The sequence below is a fragment of the Monodelphis domestica genome, chromosome 6 (assembly GCF_027887165.1).
Source record: "Monodelphis domestica isolate mMonDom1 chromosome 6, mMonDom1.pri, whole genome shotgun sequence".
Classification (NCBI taxonomy): Eukaryota; Metazoa; Chordata; class Mammalia; order Didelphimorphia; family Didelphidae; genus Monodelphis; species Monodelphis domestica.
Genome location: NC_077232.1, coordinates 25,091,411 through 25,115,415, shown reverse-complemented (window position 1 = coordinate 25,115,415; position 24,005 = coordinate 25,091,411). Strand labels below are relative to the sequence as shown.

General features: G+C 31.9%; 1 protein-coding gene across 1 annotated transcript; it reads left to right on the top strand.

Annotated features, from left to right (window-relative positions):
• Window positions 1–13,595: 13,595 nt before the first annotated feature.
• On the top strand, window positions 13,596–14,540 carry LOC100020136 (olfactory receptor 4P4-like). Its single transcript, XM_001372717.4, has one exon. The coding sequence runs from the start codon at window positions 13,596–13,598 to the stop codon at window positions 14,538–14,540; it is 945 nt and encodes a 314-aa protein (XP_001372754.4).
• The last annotated feature ends 9,465 nt before the right edge of the window (window positions 14,541–24,005 follow it).

The window sequence follows — 24,005 nt, the reverse complement described above, 5'->3', positions numbered from 1 at the left end:
GAAAAAAATTTACCAGATTAATGGACACACAAGATCCAAGTAAAGTTAAATTCAGTGGTCCTTTTGATATTCTTTTTCTTTAAAATATTTTTATTTCACTTAATGTTTTGCAATTATATATACAATTATGTACTTATTTAATTGCTTACTTATTTTGAGTTCCAAATTCTGTCCCTTCCCCCCTACCCTTCTTGAGGAGGCTAACACTTTGATGTCAATTATACATGTGAAGTCATACAAAGCATATTTCCATATTAGCAATTTATAGAAGAAAAAAGTAAAAAGGATCCTTTAATCTGAATTCAGAATTCAACAGTTCTTTTTCTGAGGTGGTTAATCATTCATCATGAAATCTTTGAAATGTTCTTATATCATTTTCTTGGACAGAATAACTAAATCTATCATTTGATCATGATTTCATGTTGCTGTGTAAAATATACTCCTGCATCAGTTCATATATGTCTTCCTTTTTCTGAAACCATTCCACTTATTACTTATTGCACAATTGTATTCTTTCATAATCATAAACAACTTCTTTATCTATTACATAACTGATGGACATCCCCCTCAATTTCCAAATCTTGCCAACATAATTTAACTATTATCAGCAATGCAAGGATCCAGGACAATTCCATTGTAATCATGATGAAAAAGTCATCAGCACAGAAATAACTGTTAGAGTCTGAATGTAAATTTAAATATATCATTCTTCAACTTATAGCCTTCATCAATTTTTCTAAGCAATATGTGTCTCCTTTTGCTATATGACGAACTTGGAGATATGCATTATATGATAACACATATATAGCCCTCTTCATATTACCTACTCATCTCAGATAGGAGAAAGGAGTGGGAGGGCTAGAGATAACATGAATTTCAGATTAGCTGAAAACAATTATTGAAATTGTGTATACATGTAATCTGTAAAAAAAAGTGGAAAAATCTAGCCTATGAGTGAATCATATTACTATTTGGTGAAGAGAGAACAATGAAGGCATTAAATATTAGAAGACTAACCAACTAAATAAAAAGCATGCATGTCTCACAGAATCTTTAGAGCATTTAATTTAGTCCTGGCAGATTCCCAAACAACTGAACCTCCAAGGCTTAGATTTTCCTGTCTCTCCTATCAGAAAGGTTCCCATCCTCCTCTCTCTGTCTCTGTATCCTTTCTCTAGGTCTTTGTCTCTCTGTTTACCTGTATCTCTGACTCTTCTCTATCTCTCTTTGTCTTTGTGTCTTTCTCATTTTCTCTCCATGTCTCTGTCTCTTTCTCAATCTCTTCCTCCTTTCTAATGGATGGTAGTCAAGGAGGTAGTTTTGTATATTTGCAGATAAAGGTGTTTTTTTTTTTACTCTTCTGATGCCAAACTAGAAAGATCTTAGAGAAATCTCTAGCGAGTAGGCAGGATCTGAATATTCTGAATTTATTACCTGTTTCTAAATGCTAAAACATAATACTAAATTTAAAACCCATTACACCATAATTATGACACAGTATGTACATGCCCCCATTCCCTGGAGGGAATAAAGTTAGACTAATATTTTGTAATTGAAAAAAAATGCTTACTTCACTCTGAAAACATCACTTCTTCAGACTCTCAAAGACATATATATATATATATGTGTATATATATATATATATATATGTATATACTTCTGCTTCCATGTTACAATCTGTCCAAGTATTACTTTACTAGGAGGTTTTAAAAACTGAGGTTTTAGATAGTTAAATATTATATTTGCTCTTCTTGGTACATAAATGTCCCAGTTTTATAGCTGAGTTAAAACATACAATGAAAAAGATTCATGCCAATCTTCAGGCACTTACTTACATACAGGGTAAAGTAAATACTTGTTCTCAGTTTCTCAGAAACTGTGTTCATGGTGGCTGGATTCTCCCACTTCTATGGACAGCAATGGCTTAATCTTAATGGTTTATACTAATCTTACTCTGTTGATTTCTGGATTATAATCACCTGTATTTATCATAAGTTTGTACTAAACTAAGTGTCTGAAGGGGGTATTTGACCAGTGGGGGAAGCCAGATGTGGCTACTAGTGAAATTAATTAAAGTCAGTGCTGAAGGGCAGTCAATTTTCTTAAGCTATGAGTGTTTGGTTACAGATACAACAATTGCATTTCATGTTAATGATATATTACCAGTCATTTATCATATTTTATATTTACCTATCAGGGAATATTATTTAGGCAGTGGTCACTTAGAATCTCTGGGTTGAGAAAAACAAAAAAAATGAGCTAAAACAAGATTTATTTTTCTAACATAGATGGATATATGGGTCTCTTTGGATCATCTATCTGAAATGCTTTGGATTCATCACTCAGCCGCCGTAAGTATCCTAGACATTTCCTTCATTTTTTAGAAAAGATATTTTGTGTGCATGTGTGTGTATTCTTGTGTGTAGTAGAATTATAATTATTGAAATTGGATATTGGAGTGACATTGATACAAAAAAAATCTTAGAACTGCTTTGATTTACTTTGAAATTATTTTTTAAGAAGCAAAAAGGAAATGAAAATTGAAAAAAAATGGGGTTCAGCTAAAAAATAGACCTGAGAATAAGCAAGAAAAATCTAAGTGTCATAGGCTTCTGAAAGTGGTAGTCAATTAATTGTTCCTCTATGTTTCCCAGAAAAGATTGATTGACCATGTGTCAAGAATATTAAAGCTTTTTTGTTGGCTGATTAATTGGTTTTCTTTAGAGGACAGAGCAGAGACATAAAGTCTTACAATTCAGATCTTCTGTAACATTTTAGTAATAATCAAAACGTTAGATTTTATAAAATGTATGGGTACTAAAATGTATATTCAACTATTTTTGTGTCATTTCTATCCTATAATATATCATATATCATCAAGTCATGTCATGTTTTATCATATCCATTTATTTTCTATCATCGTTTTCTATTATACCTGGTCTTGCTACAAGTGGACCTCAGGGCATCTAGATTAACCATTTAACATAGGAGAGTAAATTGCAAAGAAAACCTAGAGAGAGATGAGGAGGATAGGAAGTGTATGTTGGGGTTAAGGGCAGAGCTATAGAGAGGAAGGAAGAAAAAGAAGGAAAATGAGAGAAGAAGAAAAGAGGCAAAGTACAAGAGAGGAAAGAGAAGCATTATTGAGAATTTCATTATAACAGGATCTGAAAATGAGCAGAAAAAGTAAATTCTAATAATGGGGGACATCATTTCTACAATTAATAATCTTGTTGATATTAGAAAAAAAGTATCATTTTTGGTGCATGTGTCATAATATTTGCTGAATTTTTATTTGCTTTTCTTCTATATTCATTTATGTGTATTTTTCTAAAATGTTGTTAATTTAGTGACCAGAATGAAGGCAAATTAGGACCACATTGACTCTCCTACTAGGTCAAATAGATATTATGAGGATAATTTTTAATGATATAAACAGGTCTAAAAGTGAGGCAATCAGAAAATGTCTTTTTAAGATGCTTTGCTCCTCACTAATGCGTAAATTTTATTTTCCCCTTGTTATACTTTCTAACTTTTTAATTTAATTTCTTAAAAATATTCACCCAATTTTAATCACTTAATGTTTTTGAAGATATTAGGCAGATCATATGTAAGATGAAACTCTGTAGTTCACAAAAGCTAATTTTACCAGAGTGGCACAATTAGCAACTGACTTTATATTGCTGAACCAGAATGCCATGTGTCCCATAACTGCCAGTGAAGTCTTTTTAATGTACAACTTTGATCGTTAGATTGGTCTGCTCAAAAGCCTTCTGCTGCTCCCTATTTATCTTAGGATAAAACATAGATCACCTTAGGTTGGCCTCCAAGACTTTTCATGACTGAGTGCCAGTCTGCCTTTCCAAATTACTATCTTTTCCTCTTCACACACTGTGTTCCAGCCAAACCAGATTACTTGACTGCATGCTTTTTGTACATGCTGTGCCCAGTGCTTGGAATGGTCTCTGCCTCCATATCCCACCTACTGAATTCTCAACCTTTAAGGTCCAAGTTCAAGTATCTTCTCCATAAAGCCTTCCCTGACACCACTAGCATTCCTCAGTAATAAATGATGTCTCTACCCAAAAGTCTAGTTGCCAGTAACTTGGGGCTTATCTTATGCATTTATCATATAACCTGTATTATTGTTATTTGTGAATTTGTCTTAGATACTTCTAGATTGTAAGGTCTTTGAGGGCAGGAGCTTTGTCTTGTTAAATTATTGTATTCTCAGCACCTAGCATGGTGCAATGCATGTGGTAGGTGCTTAATAAATGTTTTTCAAATTGAAAAAAAAATGCTGTGTCACTGAGCAGGAACTGTGCTTATGAACAACAGAAAGTTTTCTGAATAAAGCACATACTATTACTGCTAGTGGGCCTCCCCCCCAAATTAAATAAAGGGATAAGCATTAGTTATCCTGATTATAATTTTTGCTATATTTGCATCATCATCCTCATTTTACAGATGAGGATACAGATATAGATATTGCATTTGCTCCCAATTATATGGCTAGTTCTTAATTCCAAACAGTGTTCCTTTTACAATGATATTGTTTCTACTCAAAGGAATACTTTGATCTGTCTAAAATATTTTTGTATTTGTTTAGTTTTGTTGGTTTTTTTCCATTTCATTAAAAAATTGATATTTAAATCAACAATTCAGTTTTAGAAGTTATTTAATGCAAGACCACTAAATTTATAAGTAAGAAAATCAGAGGACCTGAGGGCAATATTCCTTACCAAAATTCCTACAGTTAGTAAATGACCGAGTATAGCTTTCACATCAGATCTTTTTTATTCCAACTCTAGTCATTTCCATTATGCTCTGCTAACTCTTGGAAGGCTATAATTGAGTTATTTAATTCAATGCCTAGAGTCCTACAGCAGAGAAGTCCCAGAAGAAGAATTTGAAATTCAGCTACCATTCACAGTCTGATACTTTATCTCTGTTATCTAGCATCTGTTTAACTGAAATTATGTTACAGAATATATAACTCCAATCTCTCCTTTTTTTTGAATTTCCCCTTACTGTTTATTTGCTTTGATGTTTATCTTTCCTTTCTCATAGATCTGACAGATATACTATTCAATGTCCATCTATTTTGTTTGTGGTTTCCATTTTTATATTTCAACCATTTATCCACTCTGAGTTAATCTCTGCTACTGTTTTCTAATTTTCCCAGCAGTTTTTGTCAAATAGTGAATTCTTGTCCCCAAATCTAGGATTTTTGGGTTTATTGAACACTAACTTTCTAGTGTCATTTACCCCAAGTCTTTTCCATTGATCCATCCTTCTATCTTTAAGGAGATCTGGTAAAACTAGGTCTCTATCCTTCACATTTATTTTTCATTATTTCCCTTAATATTCTTGATCTTTTGTTCTTCCAGATGGTTTGTAATATTTTTTCTAATTTTATAAAGAAGATACTTTGGTACATTCACAGGTACAACACTGAAAAAGTAAATTAATTTAGGTAGGATTAACAATTTATTATATTAGTTTATCCTACCCATGAGTAATTGATGTTGTTCCAATTGTTTAGATCTAGTTTTATTTGTGTGAAGAGTAATTTGTAGTTATGTTTATATAATTCCTGAATTTGTCTTGACAAATAGGTTCTAAGGTATTTTATCTTATTTAGTGTAATTTTAAATGGAGATTCTTTTTCTAACTCTTGCTGCTGAGTTTTGTTGGATCCATATAGGAATGCTGATGATTTATGTGGATATATTATGCATCCTGCAATGTTGTAAAGTTACTGATTGTTTCTATAAATTTTTAGTTGTTTTTCTTGAATTCTCTAATGTATACCATCTTGTTATTTGTAAAGAGCAATAGTTTTGTTTCATCATTGCCTACTTTGATCCCTTAATTTTATTTTGTTTTCTGATTGCTATTGCTAGCATATCTAGTACAATATTAAATAGTAGTGGTGATAATTGGCATCTGTGCTTCACTCCTGATCATATTGGGAAAGCACCTAACATCCCCATTGCAAGTGCTATTTGCTAATGATTTTAAATAAATACTGTTTATTATTTTTAGGAGAGGTCCTTCTCTTCTTATAATTTCTAATGTTTTTGATTGCCATGGTTTTTGGGTTTTGTCAAAGGCTTTTTCATCATCTATTCAGATAATTATTTGATTTCTATTAGTTTGTTTGTTGATATTGTCAATTAAGTGAATGCTTTTCCTAATATTAAACCATCATTGCATTACTGGTATAAATCCCTCCTGGTCATAGTGAATAATCCTTGTTATAACTTATTGTAGCCTTTTAGCTAATATTTTATTTAATATTGTTTACATCTATGTTCATTAAGGATATTGATCTATAGTTTTCTTCTCTGTTTATTTTTGTCTTCCTAACTTGGGAATTAGTACCATATTTATATCACAAAAAGAATTTGGTAAGCCTCCTTCTTTGCCTATTTTGTTGAATAGTTTGTAGAGTACTGGGTTTAAGTGATCTTTCAATGATAAAATTCACTTGTGAATCCATCTGGTCCTGGGAAATTTTTCTCAGGGAGTTCTTTGAGAGCTTGTTCAATTTCTTTTTCTGATATGGGATTTGTGTATAGGAAACCCCTTCTTCCAGAGTTGTAAATGTTCTGCTTGTCCAAAACAGCCCATTATCTTGGTTGGAACTCTCCAAACAGAAAGACTTTTATTGGTTCCTGAGATGTGATAAATGAACACACAGGGAAAGAAAGTGACTGGTGTAAAGGGGAATTCTTTTTTCTCTTTGAGTTTACTTTTTTGAAAGGGAATCCTTCATTCTTTTTGCTAGCTGGAGTTATCACTTTGGTTAACAATAACTTAAGTACCTTTTCTTAGCACTTTACTAGATTGTGAAGACAGGATTAACTCTCCTTTATCTAACTTTTGATTGAATCAACAAAAACTTGATCTGGGTTGAGGAGCTCACAAACCACTTAGAGAATTCATGTCCTCAGAAACTTAATCAGATAGAAATCTGTGTACCCTTTTGATGAGTATTCACCACTCCAGAAAGTGAGAACTGGTTCCCAGAAACACTTCCTCCAGGGCAGTTCTAGATAATTTGGAACCTGTGTTTGACCCTTACAAAAAAAGGAATGGATAAGAAGGCATTATAAAAGGCCCTGAATTTATGGGGCTGAGGGAGTTGACTTCAAGGAGGAAGTTGATTTTAAGAAGGAGTTTGACTTCAAGAAAGAAGTCAGCTTCAAGAAGAAGTTTTGCTAAAGGAAGAAAGTCAGTCTCAGGAGTCAACTTTCCATCCAGTCATAGTCTGGACCTAACTCTTGAGGGAACTTTGGTGATTGCTGCTTTTTCCTTCTAATCTTCTGGAGAGAGTTTAATTATTATTGAATATCAATAAGTGTTGGCTGAGTTGAACACCTGAGCAATATTTAGTTATATAGCCTAAAGTCTTCTATAGCCTTTCACATTTCTCTGCTTCCACTCTTACACCTCTTCTGTAAAGAAAAGCTACTGAAGTCATTTCAACTTTGAGGAATAATAATTTGAATCAATGGCCACAATTATTACTTGTAATTTTCATATATTTTGCCAAACCATTAAAATTTAATTTCTACAGTGGAGGAGAGAGAAATTTACCATAGAGTAAAGATTCCCCCCCCCCCCAGAGGTTGATGGCTCAGATGGAAGACACTCTTGTGGACTGGTAAGATTAGAGTGCAAAGAAATATTTTCTTCTTTACCTCCTTAGTCTATATCTTTATGAATTTATATTTTTAAAGCTATGCATCCTTCTGACTTAAGTGTTATGCATTTTAATAATCTTTTTTTCAAATTAAATTATATTTCCAAACCAATTTCCAAATATTACATTTAGCATATTATGGTTGGTGTAATATGAATTTTTCAATGTTACAGATCATTTAAGTATTCTATTTTCTCTTCTGTTAGTATAGGTAATTTATATTTTGGGGAATATTAATCCATTTCAACTATTTTACCATATTTATTGCCTTATAATTTTGTAAAATAGTAATAATTACCTTAATTTCATCTTCATTAGAGGTCAGATAACCCTTTCATCATACTGTTAATTTGGTTTTCTTCTTTCTTTTTCCCAATTAAATTAACTAATACTTTATCTATTTTTGATTTTTCAAAATACCAGAACTTAGACTTATTTATTAGTTCAGTAGTATTTTTACTTTTACTTTTATTAATTTCTCCTTTGATTTTTAGCATTTCCCATTTGTTCTTTACCTGAGGTGTTTTAATTTGTTCTTTTTCTAGTTTTTTGTTTTGTTTTGTTTTGTTTTCTTATACTTGCATGTCAAATTCTTTAATCTCCTCTTTCTCTTTTTTGTTAATATTGGCAATCAGGGATATAAATTATCCCTAGTACTGCTGTTGCAGTATTCCAAATGTTTTGATATGATGTTTCCTCATTGTCATTCTCTAAAATGAAATCATTAGTTGTTTCTATGATTTGTTCTTTGACAAAACAGTTTTGGAGAACCAGATTATTTGATTTCCAATTAATTTTTCATTTGTCTATACACATACCTTTACTAAATATAACTTTATTGCATTATGATCTGAAAGAAGTTTCATTCATTATTTCTGTTTTTCTTTATTTCTTTGTAATGTTTTTATACCCTTGTACATGATAAATTTTTGTGAATGTACCATGTACTGCTGAAAAGAAGTTATATTCCTTTTAATCCTTAGTTACTTCTCTCCATATATCTACTAACTTTATTATTTTGTAAGATTCCATTCTTATCTCTTACTTCTTTCTTATTTATGTTTTCCTTTGTTTGAACTTGATCTGTTAAAGTAAGGCTGATTTTTCCTCACTAGTATTTTACTCTCCATTTACTCCTCAAGGTTCAATAGTTTCTGCTTTAAAAATCTGATGCTATACAATTTGCTATATACATGTTGAGAACTGAAATTTCTTTGTTGATTATACTGCCTTTCCTCTGGATGTTTTGAAGGCTAAATTAACTCTCAGACGTGAATTTTGAGATTTAATCACCAAAAGTGTATACATCCCACTTATACTTGAGTGAGGGAGGTCTGTGACCCATGTGTCTGATAGTGGGTGACAAATCAGAATGGACTGACTGCCCCCTGGGAAGTTATAAGCAAAGCGTTAGCTATAACATATATATATATATATATATATACATATATATAATACATATATAATATAATAAATAAAATAATAATAAAAAATAAATTAAAAAAATAAATGAATAAAATGAAAGGAAGTTAAAGGCAGTAACAAAAATAAATGATCTTAAAATGCCATGAACTTTCTTTAAAGAGTCTTTGGTCTTTGGTCTTCAATTTGACTTTGGAGGAGCTCTGACTGAGGGCTTCATACTGCTCTTGAACTTAGAATTACCATGTGGGGTGAGTAAAAATGTCTGACTTCTTTCCTGGATTTTCTGAAGTGACTAGCCTGAGTAGAGACCTACCCTATTAAGTGAGACTTTGTGCATTCTCTGGTTCTCAACTCAAGCCTGAGGCCCCTCTGACTAAGGGCTAATTAGGCCTGCCTGTGTTGAGCCAGGGACCAGAGCAAAACACTTAGGTTGTAAGCAAGATATCTTACCCTATCCTCTCTCTGTTTTCTTTTACTTTCATTCTTTCTATATTTTATGAATAAATTGTTAAAATAAACCTCTTTGGAATTTCCCTAAATTCCTGTTAACCCTACTACTATATAATCTAGTCCAACCTTTTATATTAATCCATGTAATTGTATTATATTCTGTCCTTTACAATGTGATTTCCATCCTTATCTCTTTAATTAGATCTATTTTTTACTTTATCTTTTGAGACATCATGATTATAGCTCCTTCTTTCTTTTTCTCAGTTGATTCCCAATAAATTCTGCTCCAGTCTCTTACCTTTACCCTGTGTCTACCTGCCTCATGTGTGCTTCTTATAGACAACACATGGTAGAATTTTGGTTTCTCAACGACTATGCTATCTGCTTCCATTTTATGAATGAGTTCATTCCATTATCATTCAGAGTTATGATTGATAGTATTTAGTTCCCATTATTTTGATATTCTCTTCTAGTCCTGCCTTTTCTTCTTTTACTATTTCCTTTTACATCAGTGTCTTAATTTTAATCAGTCCCCCTTTTCCCCACCTTTATTTTACTATCCTTCCTGCTCCTTCCCATCTTATTCCCCTCATATTTCTCTTTAAGTTCTATTAACTCCCCCACTTTTCCCACCCTTTTAATACTTTCCATACTATTCTCCACTCTGTTATTCCCTCTTAATTTCCCTGTATGGTAAGATAGAATTCTATACCCCAATAAATCTGATTATTCTTCCCCCTCATATCTGATTGCACTGAGAATAAGAATTAAATATTACCTATTGCCATTTTCTTTCATTCTTTTATTAGTATCCCTCCCCTCATGCACCTCTTTCTATGATATAATTGTTAAAATTTAATTGTGTTTGGTGCATGCCTGGGATTGAATTTCTCAATCCCAAAACTAATTACTAAAGTAAATGGAATTCATGGTAGTTTATTTAATACAGATGGAAGTTATTAAGGAATGAGAGAGAGAGAGGAATCTCTGACTTCCTCTGTGTCAGGTAGAAATATTAAGGCCCTACTCAGGGAAAAGCGTTTCAAGATGATGGGCCTCTCTTGGAGGTTTGGCCCCTGAGAAAAGGCAGGGTCACTAAGTTAGCCACCAACTCACCAACAGTGACTGTCTAAAATGGAAAAGCAGTCTGAGGTCTCCTGCAGGAATTCCTCCAGTGGTCCCGGTCCTCCAGTTCACCTCTGAGTCAGAGTTCTTCGATCTAACTCAAATCTCGAATGAAATCTATGTTCTTCTGGACTCTGATCCTCTTTTTAAAGATATTTTTCTCTTGTGTCACTAACCATAAATTGCATATCTATCAATCACAGTAGAAGCTCCTCTCCAGGACTTTTCATTCTTTAATTCACACCTTCTTTAGTTAGATTATACATTTTGAGTTACTTAAAACCTTTTTTACCTTTTAATTGGTAGATCTACTTAAAATTCATAGTTATCATCTTTTCTGGATTAAAATCTAAAAATGGATTGTGAATAACATTTAATATTCCTAATAAAGGAATAGCTAAGTATCTTCATTGTTACAATCAGGAGATAGCTAAATCCAAACTTCACATAATTCATCCTTGTTCCTTCAAGTTTTGCTTAGAACCATCCACTTTTTTGTCTCATTTTTTTTTACATATCATCTTCAACAACTTAATGCCACAATCTCTGCCTGTTAATAATTCTTCTTTCTACTATGGTAATGAAAATAATTTTTAGGAGTTACATATATCATTTTTTTCCATATAAGAATACAATCAATTTGACTTTACTGAAGTCTTTAAATTTTTCCCCTCTTTCTTGTTTATTTTTATTTTTGTGATTCTCTTGAATATTGTATTTGGATATCAAATATTACATTTAGTTCTGATCCTTTCTTTAGGCTTGGAAATTTTCTATTTTTATAAATGCCCATACATTCCAATAAAAAAAATAGTAAGTTTAGATGGGTAGGTATTTCTTGGTTGTATAACAAGTTGTAGACCAAATCTCTTGCCTTCCTCCTGAATATGATATTCCAATCTTTGTAGTCCTTTAGTGTGAAAGCTGCCAGATCCTGTGTTATCCTGTCGGGGGATCCTCAATATCTGATCTATCTCTTTCTGGAAGTTGACAATATTTTTCCTTGGCCTGGAAGCTCTTGAATTTGCCTATAAAAGGGGGATGATCTATGGATTCTTTCAATGTTTATTTTTGCCCTCTTGTTCAAGAACATCAGGGCATTATTCTTGGAAAACTTCCTTTGTAATATCTTGTCAAGGCTATTATTTTGGTCCAGGCTTTCTGACAGACCAAAAATTTTCAAATTTTCTCTCCTGGATATATTTTTTATGTTCTTTTCAATCAGATATTTCATGTTTCCTTCTATTTCTCATTCTTTTGATTTTGCTTGATTAATTCTTACTATGTCATGAGATCATTACCTTCTACTTACACAGTTCTAGTCTTTAAAAATTGATTTTCAGTTATGATCTTTTCGGTTCCCTTTTTAGTTTGCTCTCTCCTGCTTTTCATGACTTCTAGCAGGTCAATCAGTCTTTTAAGCTATTTTTCTTTTTGTATTACTTTCATTTCTTTTCCCCACTTTTCTTACCATTTTTCTCTGTCTATTTTACTTGGTTCTTGAACTTCTTTTTGAGTTCCTTGAGAGCATGTGGAAAATTTCCATTTTTTTGGTAATGTTTGTATGTGTTTGCTTGTCTGTCACTCTCTGCTGATGCTTTTTGGATTTTGCTTTTTCACCAAAGAAATTATCAAGGGTCAAGTTTTATTTCATTTTATTTTTTTGATGCTAATTTCTTTTGCCACTAGTGGATTGGGTTTACTGTATGTTGATGGTCATTCCTTTCTTAGCTTTTTTCTTTCTGGGCTTTACCTTGTTAGGATTTTCCCTTCCTAGTCAGAAGCGTGAGTGAGGAGGGCAGGCAGCTCTGTGATTTTTTTTGTGGGGGCACATGTTAAATTATTTTGCCATGAAGCTATTTTTTCAGCCCCTTGTTCCTCCACTACTTCCAGCCTTGCTTCTGCCCTAACTCTATGCTTTGCTGTCCAGCTTCCATGCTGTTCAGCTAAGGGTCACAAGTCTCACTTCCAAGCCTTGCCCTGCCCTCAGGCATGAGTCTATAGTGCTTTCAGCCAATTCCCAATAATTTAGAGATTGCCCAGTCTTTCCTCTAACTTTGGCATGGTAGGTGTTATAGAGGAGGAATCATCTGCTTGCACTTTTATAAATGTAATTTTGCCCCATTAGTGTGTGGAAATCCACAAACAATGCAAACCTTTAAGGATGAATCCCATAGGAGAGCCTCGTTACTCATCTGATTTTGATTTCTGTCCTTTTGAGACATTTTGTAATGATAGGTTGGAAGTAATTTCAGAAAAATCCTGCTACTCCTCCACCATCTTAGCTCTGCCTTCTTAGTAATTTTTTAAAAGATTCAAATCCCAAATCAGAGTTACATTTGAAATCTCTTTTATCCACCTTCAAGTAATTCCTAGAGAAGACTACCTTCAATCATATATCTTGATTGTGAATATATAGTATTTACTTGAAAACTTGTTATGAGGGGAAATAAATTATGTTACAAGGGATCTAGTTTTACTTTTTGATGGATAAAATTTTTAGGAAAAATAGTTCATTTAATTAAGCAGATACAAATGTAAAAAATATGTACCTATTTATGTACATATATATATGTATATATGTTATACATTCTTTTCCACATGAGAGTCCACTAAATATTTGAATATAATTATCATAGCATGCCAAAGTTGTCTTTTCTATTCTTTTCATCTTCCCAGTATGATCCCAAAGAATATTATTTAAACCCATTTCCCTGCCTTTGAACATTCTTGAGATACTATTTTTAATAAAAATAATGCAAATAATCACAATTCTTGAAAGTGAATGATTTGTTATATGAATATAACTGCACTAAAATAATATTTCTTCTCATTTCAGATATAGACCTTAAACCTGATTATAATGTGCCAAAAGAAACAAGAAATGGAAGCTAAAGGCAATGTTACACAATTCATTCTCTTTGGACTTTCCTATGACCAAAATATACAGATATTTTGTTTCTTTCTCTTTTTATTCTGTTATATTAGTCTCATTTTGGGAAACCTCTTAATCCTCATCTCTATTCGTTGTAGTCATCTTTTCCACCAACCAATGTACTATTTCCTTAGTCACTTATCTTCTATGGACATCTATTATACTTCCACTGTTACACCAAAATTAATTGCAGATTCGTTAACTGTGATAAAAACCATCTCTTATGACTATTGTATGTTCCAAGTCTTCTCTATGCACTTCTTTGGCAGTATTGAGGTCTTCATCCTGACCGCAATGGCCTTGGACCGCTATGTTGCCATTTGTAAACCTCTCCATTACATGGTCATCATGAGCAGGAAGAAGTGCAACCTTCTTATTTTAGCTGCTTGGGCAGTTGGGGCTGCCCACTCCTTACCTCAACTGTCCATGACTCTTAATTTAGCCTTCTGTGGCCCCAATGAAATTGATCACTATTTCTGTGACATCTCCCCCTTATTGAAAATTGCCTGCACTGACACCTCCATCACTGGTGTTCTTGTTGTCCTCAGTTCAGGGATAATTGCCTTGGGAGTCTTTGTGATATTATTTGTTTCTTATGCTGTTATATTATGGACCCTTCGCACACATTCAGCTGAAGGGAGGAGGAAAGCTCTCTCTACCTGTGGATCTCATTTCATGGTTGTCATTTTGTTTTTTGTACCTGCAACTTTTTCCTACCTTCGGCCTCCAACCACCTACCCTGAGGATAAAGTGTTTGCTCTATTTTATACTATCATTGCTCCAATGTTCAACCCTCTAATCTATACTCTGAGAAATACTGAGATGAAAAATGCCATGAGAAAGGTATGGTGTCAAACGATATGGGGGAAAGGAAATGTAAAACACATGGATTAATTTATTTCTGTTATTTTATGGAAGGGAAAAGAGGCTGGATATTCAAATGTAATTTTAGGATAAAAAGTTTCTATGAAATACAATCCTGATATGCAGGGAAGGTAATTGACTTGACAGTGTGACATAAAATGAAATGAATACTAATATACTATTCATTGAAGGGGGTCAGTAATGAATATCAAGTTTTCTGTTGTCTATATTATTGTTTTTTCCTTCTCTTTAAAGTAATACATTTTTTGAAAATATTATTTCATCTCCATTTTGTGGTTTGTAATATAAGTTTAAAGCATATCCCCTTCCCTCAAACATTCAATTTTATTTCCATTAACATTAAACATGAAAAAAAAGATAAACACATTTCTTGTTTTCAAATGTTTCAGTCATGTTTGACTCTTTGTGACCACTTTTAGGATTTTCTTTCCAGAGGAAAACATCCATTTACTTTTGTGTATATATGCACATATTTATAAACATATAATACATTTTATGTATATATTAGTATATGACATCTCCTGAAATTACTTTTTTATGTTGGTTCCAATGAACATTCTGATTGTTTATTCTTTAATTACCATATATTCAAATCAATGACCCTTACTAGATTTTGGTAGATAAATATAAAGCTTATAGACTCCAAGATTTTCCATTCATTTGTCCCTCTGAGCCTCCTGTTCATCAGCACTTAATTTAAACATAAATCAGTGGAGGAATAATCTACTGACATTTTCATTTATGCCTTTTCAGTCTCCCATATGGACATTGAATGTTTTCGACTTAATGTAGCACTTGACTTTCAAATAATAGCCATCCAAATATGTCCTGACAATCTCAAGAGATTGGTGAAGAAACCGTCAGTGGATAAATATAACTTTTAGTCTATCTCTCTGAAGCTACCAATGCATATCAGCAAATAGGATAATCTTTCTTAGAAAACAAGTGGTTCAAGCACTGATGTTTAGAGAGGTCTATTCTAACACACAGTGAATTAGAAACATGTTACTCTTCTATATCTGGGTGAGTCACTTGATACTATGGAAAATATATTGAATTGGAGCCATGGAATCTGTTTGAATTCAGACTCTGGTTTTTAACACCTCTGGGGTTTTGACTTCTCTAGGACTCATGTACCACCTAGCTTAAATTACAGGTTGCACTAGATAAGTTCCTAAGAAATTCTTATTTTGGATCTATGAGCCTATTATTACTTCTTATAGGTCCTATTGCATGAATTTTTTAACTTTTTGTTTCCAAAATTACTGTTTAATTAGAGTAAATCAAAGTCTATCAACTCCTACAATAATGTTTCAAACTCATGAAATAAAATATAGATTATTTTTAAATGATAAGACATATCAATGTGAAGACTAGATTTGTTTGTCTAGGAATAGAATACAAAATTGTGGGGTTGTCTTTGACCAGGAAGCATGTATGAAATATCAGGCACATAATGATTTTTTTTGTTTTTTTTCTAGATAAAAATGTTAAAAATTTCAGATCAGAAATATATAACATGAAACACATATTTGTATATATATGTGTGTGTGTCTATGAATACATATGTGTGTAAATATGCTTATTTATACATATAAAGTATAACAAATTGATATTTGGATTTTATTGTTTGATTTATAAAGGTATTGATCAATTTTTCCTCTAGAAACCATAATTCTCTCAAGCTTTTTATTGAAATTGAATTTTTTCTTTGTTTATTTTGGCCCAGAGATTTATTTTAAAATTGATAGAGTTTATATCAATGAGGAGGGAAAATGATTATAAACTCATAAAAAACTTAACATCATTAATAATAAAATATTTCTTTCAAGAATACTTGGGAGTGTCTTATACATAGGTTCTTATTTTTAAGCAGATTACTAAGAATTTTCTATTTCCTCTTCAACTTGATGAAGTACTTTTTAGGATTTGAAACTTCGTTTGATTTTCTTTTTCCAAATCAGAGCTATATATATATATATATATATATATATATATATATATATATATATATATATATATATATATATATATATATATATATATATATATATATATATATATATATATAATATTTCCCCCCAAACAACTTTGAAGGCTGGTACCAAAAATCTAATGAACTGAGGTGGACATCAAGCACAAAGGAGCACAGGTCCCACCTCAGCCACAGTCTTTGGAGGGAGCTGAATCAACAGCAGAAGTTTCTGAAGCTCTCAGTCACAGATGTGAAAGGGGTTTGAACAATTGCTCAGAAAGAGAGATCACTTTGTTGGCTCTAGATGTAGGACTCTTGGCACATTGCCCATATGCAGATATAGCTATCTGCTTATCTGCTACTAGATCTATATACAAAAGAGACATTTGTTAAATAGATAAAGACCAATATAGGGGAGCTAAGCTGGCCATGGTGTAGCAAGAGCTTTCTTAATCTCTTTCAACCTATTATAAAATGTCTCAAAAGTACCAAAATCAAAATCAGATGAGTAACAGTGCTCTCTCATGGGATGCAACCTTAATGGAAGGGAGTGTTTGGGGATTTCCATGATATAAAGTGGTAAAACTACATTTATCAAAGCTTAAGCTGATCACCACTCCCCCTCACTACCTTCCAGGCCTGAGTCAGAACAAGTGCTGGGCAATCTCTAAATTCTATGGGCTGGCTGACCTCATATTTATCCCTGAGGACAGTGCAAAGACTTGGCAGCAAGACTTGGTACCTAAGACTGAAGAGAGGAGAACCTAGGAAGCTGAGTGTAGAGATTGTTCTGAAACAAGATTTGCCACAATAGAGGCATCAGGGAAATTGCCTGAGGTTAAAATGGTTTAAAGTACACTACACAAAGAATCACCTCAAAGATATTACCAAGGCAAAGTCCTGAGAGACAGAAGCTAAGAAAGCAATGTCTACAAACATGCATGAAAATTAATCAACAAGTAGAAAAAAAATAAGGAGAAGTAGAAAAAGAAATTGACCCTGGATAATTTCTATGGAGAAAAAGAGCAAACTGTAGATTCAGAGATTTACAAACAAGCAAATGCATCCAAACATTTCAAAACATGGAAATAGTGCACAAGCTTTTGAGGAACTCAAAAAGTAGTTCAAGTTCCAAGTTAGAAAGATAGGAAAAATGGGAACAAAAGTGGGAAAAAGAAATGAAAGAAATCCAAAAAGAAAATAAGAGATTAAAAGACAAATTTGCCCACATAGAACAAGAGGTAAAGAAAACAAATGAAGTAATAAGCAAATTAGAGACCAGAATTGACCTGCTGGAAAACATGAAAAGGATAGACTAAACCCAAAAGGAAAATCTAAAGATCATAGCTTGAAATCAGTCTTTAAAGACTGCAATTGAGCAAATAGAAGATAATAATCTCATAAGACAGCAAGAATTAATAAAGCAAAATCAAAAGAATGAAAAAAATAGAAGGAAATGTTAAATATCTCATTGAAAAGATTACTGACATTAAAAACAGGTCTGGAAGAGACATTTTGAGATTTATTGGTCTACAAGAAATCTTGAGGGGGGGGGAAGCCTTGACATCATAGTACAAGAAATTATCCAAGAGAACTCCCCTGTTATTCTTGCACAATTGCATAAAATAGATGTTGAAAGAGTCCAAAGATCTCCCACTACATTGCATCCTCAAAAGAAAACCACCAGGAATTTAATTGTCACATATTAGAGTTTCCAGGCAAAGTAGAAAGTATTAGAAGCAACCAGAAAGAGACAATTCAGATATCAAGATGACCCAATAGGAATTACACAGGATCTGGCAGCCTTCAAATTAAGGCCTAAAAGTCTTGTAATATTATATTCAGGAAGGCAAGAGAATTTGGTTTACAGGCAAGAATCACCTGCCCTTCAAAACTGATTTTATACTATCAGGGGAAAAGTAAGAGCATTTAACAAAACAGAAGATTTCCCAGAATTCATAAAGAAAAGAATAGAACTAAATGGAAAATTTGATGTCCAAATACAAAATTCAAGAACACCACAACAGAGTAAAAAAGAAAGAGAGGAAAGGCAATATAGATGATGAAGAAATATCAGTACTCAATATGTATTCCACAAATAAAATAGAATACAGATTTAGAAAGGAGAAATTGTTTGAACTTAAGGTGGAAATAGATCAGTAACCTATACTAGTAGGAGATCTCAACCTTCTTCTATCTGATCTAGATAAATAAAAGGAAAAAAAAACAAATATGTTAGAAGTAAGAGATTTGAATGAAATCTGAGAAAATTTAGAGTGAATAGATATATAGAGAAAAATAAATAGGGACAAAAAGGAACACATCTTCTTTTAGCAAGATATGGTACATTCACAAAGATTGATTTACTAGAGCAAAAATTGTAACAAATGCAAAAAAGTAGAAGTAATGAATGCAACCTTTTTGATATCATAATCCAATAAAAATAATAATTAGTTGATACATGTAAAACCCAGTGGAATTACACATTGCCTCCAGAAGAGGGGAGTTTTGAGGGGAGAGAATGAACATGAATCATGAAAACATGGAAAAATATTTAAATTAATTATATAAATTTCAAGAATTATAATAAGTAATGGTACATGAAGATATAAATAAAAATGATTTGGAAATTAAATATTATTCTCCAAAATTGGTTGGTTAAGGAATGAATCATAAAAACAATTAATGATATCATTGAAGAGAAGAGCACTGAGGAAACATCATATCAAAATCTATTGGATTCAAGTAAATCAGTACTCAGGGAAATATTCATATTCCTTATTGCATATATCAAAAAATGAGAGTGAGAAGAGGTTGATGAATTAAGTGTGGAAATTACAAAAAAAAATAGAACAAAATAAAAACCACAAATTAAAAACCAAATCAGAAATCCTAAAAATCAAAGGAGAAATTAACAAAATTGAAAGAAAAAGAACTCTTGAAATATTGAAATAGGACTAGGAGGTAGTACCTTGAAAAATCAAATAAAATAAAGTAATGGTTAATAAAAAAAGAAAGAAGAAATTCAAATGAACACTATCAAAGATGAAAGTGGTGACCTCACTTTGAATGATGAGAAAATTAAGGTAATTATTGAGAATTATGTTGCCCAATCATATGGCAAAAAACATGACAATCTAGGTAAAATGAGTGAACATTTACCAAAAAAAATATAAATTGCCTAGATTAACAAAAGAGAAAGTAGAATTCTTAAACAATCCCATCTCAGAAAAGGAATTGAACAAGTTAACAAGGAATTTCCTAAGCAAAAATTCCCAAGGTTACATGAATTTACAAGTGAATTCTATCAGTCATTTAAAGAACAAATAACCCCCAAACTATTTGACAAAATAAGTAATGTTCAGAGTCTTAACAAAGTCTATTCATGTCACAAATATGGTATTGATTCAAAAGCCTGGTAGAACAAAAACAAGGAAAGAAAACTGTCGACCAGTAAACCTAATGAACATAGATGTGAAAATCTTAAAGGAATACTAGCAAAAACACTCCAGTAAATGATCTCAAGGATTATTCACTAGGATTAGATGGAATTTATATTAGGAATGCAAGCATGGTTTAGTATTAGGAAAACCATCCTTATAAGTGATCATATCAAGAAGAAAGCCATCATAAGTCACATGATTTTCTCAGTTGAAGCAGAAAAAGCCTTTGTCAAAATAAAACACACATTTCTATTGAAAACATTAGAATGTCTAGGTATAGATGGGTCTTTCCTCAAAATAATAAGCAATATATATTTAAAACCATCAATAAGCATCATCTAAAATGGGGATAACTTAGAAGCAATTCCAATAACATAAGGAGTGAAAACAATATGCACAATATCACCTCTATTAATTAATATTGTAGTAGAAACACTAAGACTAGCAATTAGCAAAGAAAAATAAATTGAAGGTATTAAAATAGGCAAAGAGGAGACTAAACTATTACTATTTTCAGATATGATGACAAAAGCTGCTGTGCAAAATTGGAATATTGTATTGGAGAGATTAGGTTTAGATCAACATCTCAAACCTTACACCAAGATAAATTCAAAATGAGTGAATGAGTTAAATATAAAGAAAGAAACTATAACTAAGTGAACATAGAATACCTGTCAGAATATTGCATACCTGTCAGATCTTTTGGAAAGGAAAGATTTTAAGACCAAGGAAAAGATAGAGAATATTACAAAATTTAAAATGAATCATTTTGATTACATTAAATTAAAAAGGCTTTATACAAGCAAAGTCAATACAATCAAAATTAGCAGGGAAGGAACAAATTGGAAAAAAATATTTATAATAAAAACTTTTGACAAATGTCTAATTACTCAAATTCATAAGGATCTAAATCAATTGTACAAAAAATCAGATCATTCTCCAGTAGGTAAATGGGCAAGGGACATGAACAGGTAATTTTCAGATGAAGAAATCAAAACTATCTATAAGCACATGATGAAATGTTCTAAATCTCTTATAATTAAAGAACTTTACTAAAGTAAAGTAAAAATGTTTGAGGTGATATGGCAAAATTGGGACACTAATGCATTGCTGCATTGGAGAAGTTATGAACTGATCTAACCATTCTGGAAGGCAATTTGGAACTATGTCCAAAAGGTTTTAAAAGACTGGTTGCACTTTGATTCAGCCATAGCATTGCTGGGTTTGTACCCCAAAGAAATAATAAGGAAAAAAAATACTTGTACAAGGATATTTATAGGTGTGCTCTTCGTGGTGGTAAAAAAATTGGAAAATGAGGGAATACCCTTCGATTGGGGAGTACCTGAACAGATTATGGTATCTGTTGGTACCAATCTGTGGTATTACTCAGTTTGTTGCAAAATGTTCTTTCTCTATAACATCTCCTACTATCTTATACCTATACCTACGATCCCAATCATAACTAAACATTTCTAAAATACTTCTAAAACTATCTGTTACCATGGACAATGTCTTCTTTTAGGGCAAGGGCTGGCTTCTCCTGCCAACTCTGAATATCCAAGAATTTATCCACTATATACCTATGTACCTAAGCTAATCAAATGCTTTTAAGGCTTTAAATTCATTTTCTCTATCAATAACTGTCAGTTAATCAAAAAATCCCAGTCGCAGAGAGAGACCCAGAAACTGTTGCTCCTCTTCATAGAGGACCCAGAGACAGAAGAATGCCTAACTGCCAACTGTAACTGACTCAAACTGCCAAATCTATCTGCTCTTCTACCTCTTAAAGGGATAGAGGGAGCAATTTAGAAAATCTCTTATAGCAATAGTTATGTTACTATAGTTTAGTTAGTTAACCTATATATGCATTAGCTTTCTTAGGTGTAAAATTGGGATAATGATTCCACCTAATTCTCAAGGTATTATAAGGATCAAATGAGATAATATTTGCAAAATATACAGCACAGGCTCTGACATGTAAAAGCCTCTCAGTAATATTTATTTCCTTCCTTTAGTAATAACAAAATAATAACTAGTTTCATTTTATTTTGATTTTATAAATCCTTTGTTCATAACATTTAATAATTAATATCCTTAAAAACTCATATCAACTGTAATGATCTTCAAAATCAATTTTAGCACATGACATAACTATTTAAAAAGTTCTATTCTGGGGGGGGGCCTTGAGGGCTGAGCAAATAAAGTGCCAGGCCTGAAGGTAGGAGGTCCTGGGTTCAATTTGGTCTTAGACATTTTCTAGCATTATGACTCTGGACAAGTTTCTTAATCCTCATTGACTAGTCCTTACCACACTAATGCCTTGGAGTCAATGTACTCTATTAATTTGAAGTCAAAAGGTAAAGATTTTAAAAAGGAGTAGAAAAGAAAAAAGGTTCCATTTTTCACAATAATACATTAATTTCTGATAATCAAAATAACTGTGTAATGATGAACCAAAAAATAATGAACTTTCAGAATATATATTTAGTTGATATTCTAGTGATTTGGTGAATCTATATAAATATCCTAAAGAATTTGATGTACCTATGGTGAAAAATAATTGATCAATTAAGGAAAGACATATTTCAAAATTATTTTGTATAGGAGATATCTACATTCATCACTGGAATGGATGAGATTTCCTGAAAAAAAAAGTAAATGTAATAAAAATGATTTTATATTTATATATGCATATGTTTTATATTATCCATATGTTTTACTATAATGTCTCTGTAGGTATACACATATATACATACCTGTGTGGGTATACATACGTGTATATGTGTATATTTATATATTTATAAAGAGGCAGAGATGTGCAGAGATAAAGAGACAGAAACAGAACAGGCTGGCAAATGTTCAGTTGGTCCTTTGGAAATGCAAAATATAATTTAAAATGAAGTATGTATTATTATTTTCTCTATCACTTTTTTAAGTCTAAAAAACTGACAAAACAAAAAATGACATTTTAATTTGGTAGTGTTTGCCAATTGTGGTTGTATGAGGACTTACATTAAAATTTCAGTAGTTTGGTCTTATTAGCCAGTTCAAATTGAATCTTGCTTACCCCTGATGAGCAGATGATAGATAATAAATTATTGGATAAATACGTATACCAATAGATAGATAGATATATTAGTATATAGGTGGATAGATCTATTTATGTGTGGCTAAATATATATAATAATACCTCTAAAGGAATCATTTAATCCTCATTCACAATGTAAGGTTGACTGCCTAAAGCATAATTATTTTCCTTCTTAGTGTTCACAGGATAATATTCAGTATTTGATCAAACATTTTTAATATTAGTAATAAAAATCTTAAACTGATGTATTTTCTGTAATGATTATCCAATGAAATAGTTTATTCATCCATATTTAATTAGTTTTTGGAAATATGTATTAGCTAAGCATTTATACTGTGAACAGTGAGAAAAAAAATTTACTCCATAGCAGAAGTATTAATGGCCACACAGAATCCAAGAAAAATTAAATCCACAGGTCCCTTTGACATTCTTTTTCATTTAAGTATTTGTATTTCACTAAATATTTTGCAATTACACATAAAATTATGTACTTATTTAATTTCTTACTTATTTTGAGTTCCAAATTCTGTCCCTTCCTCCATACCCTTCTTGAGGAGGCTAACACTTTGATGTCAATTATACATGTGAAGTCATACAAAGCATATTTCCATATTAGCAATTTATAGAAGAAAAAAGTAAAAAGGATCCTTTAATCTGAATTCAGAATTCAGTTTTTTTTCTGGAGGTGGTTAATCTTCCATCATGATATCTTTCGAATGTTCTTATATCATTGTCTTGGAGAGAATTACTAAATCTATCATTAGACCATGCTTACATCTTGCTGTGTAAAATGTACTCCTTCATCAGTTCATATTTGTCTTCCTTTTTTCTGAAACAATTCCACTTATTTCTTATTGCACAATAGTATTCTTTCATAATCATATAAAACAATTGTTTAACTATTATATAATTTATGGGCACCCCCCTTAATTTCAAAATCTTTGCCAACATAAAAAAGATCTTCAATC

Bases quoted from the DNA above. Each gene is read 5' to 3' on its own strand.
- LOC100020136 (XM_001372717.4), top strand. From the start codon at position 13,596: ATGGAAGCTAAAGGCAATGTTACACAATTCATTCTCTTTGGACTTTCC.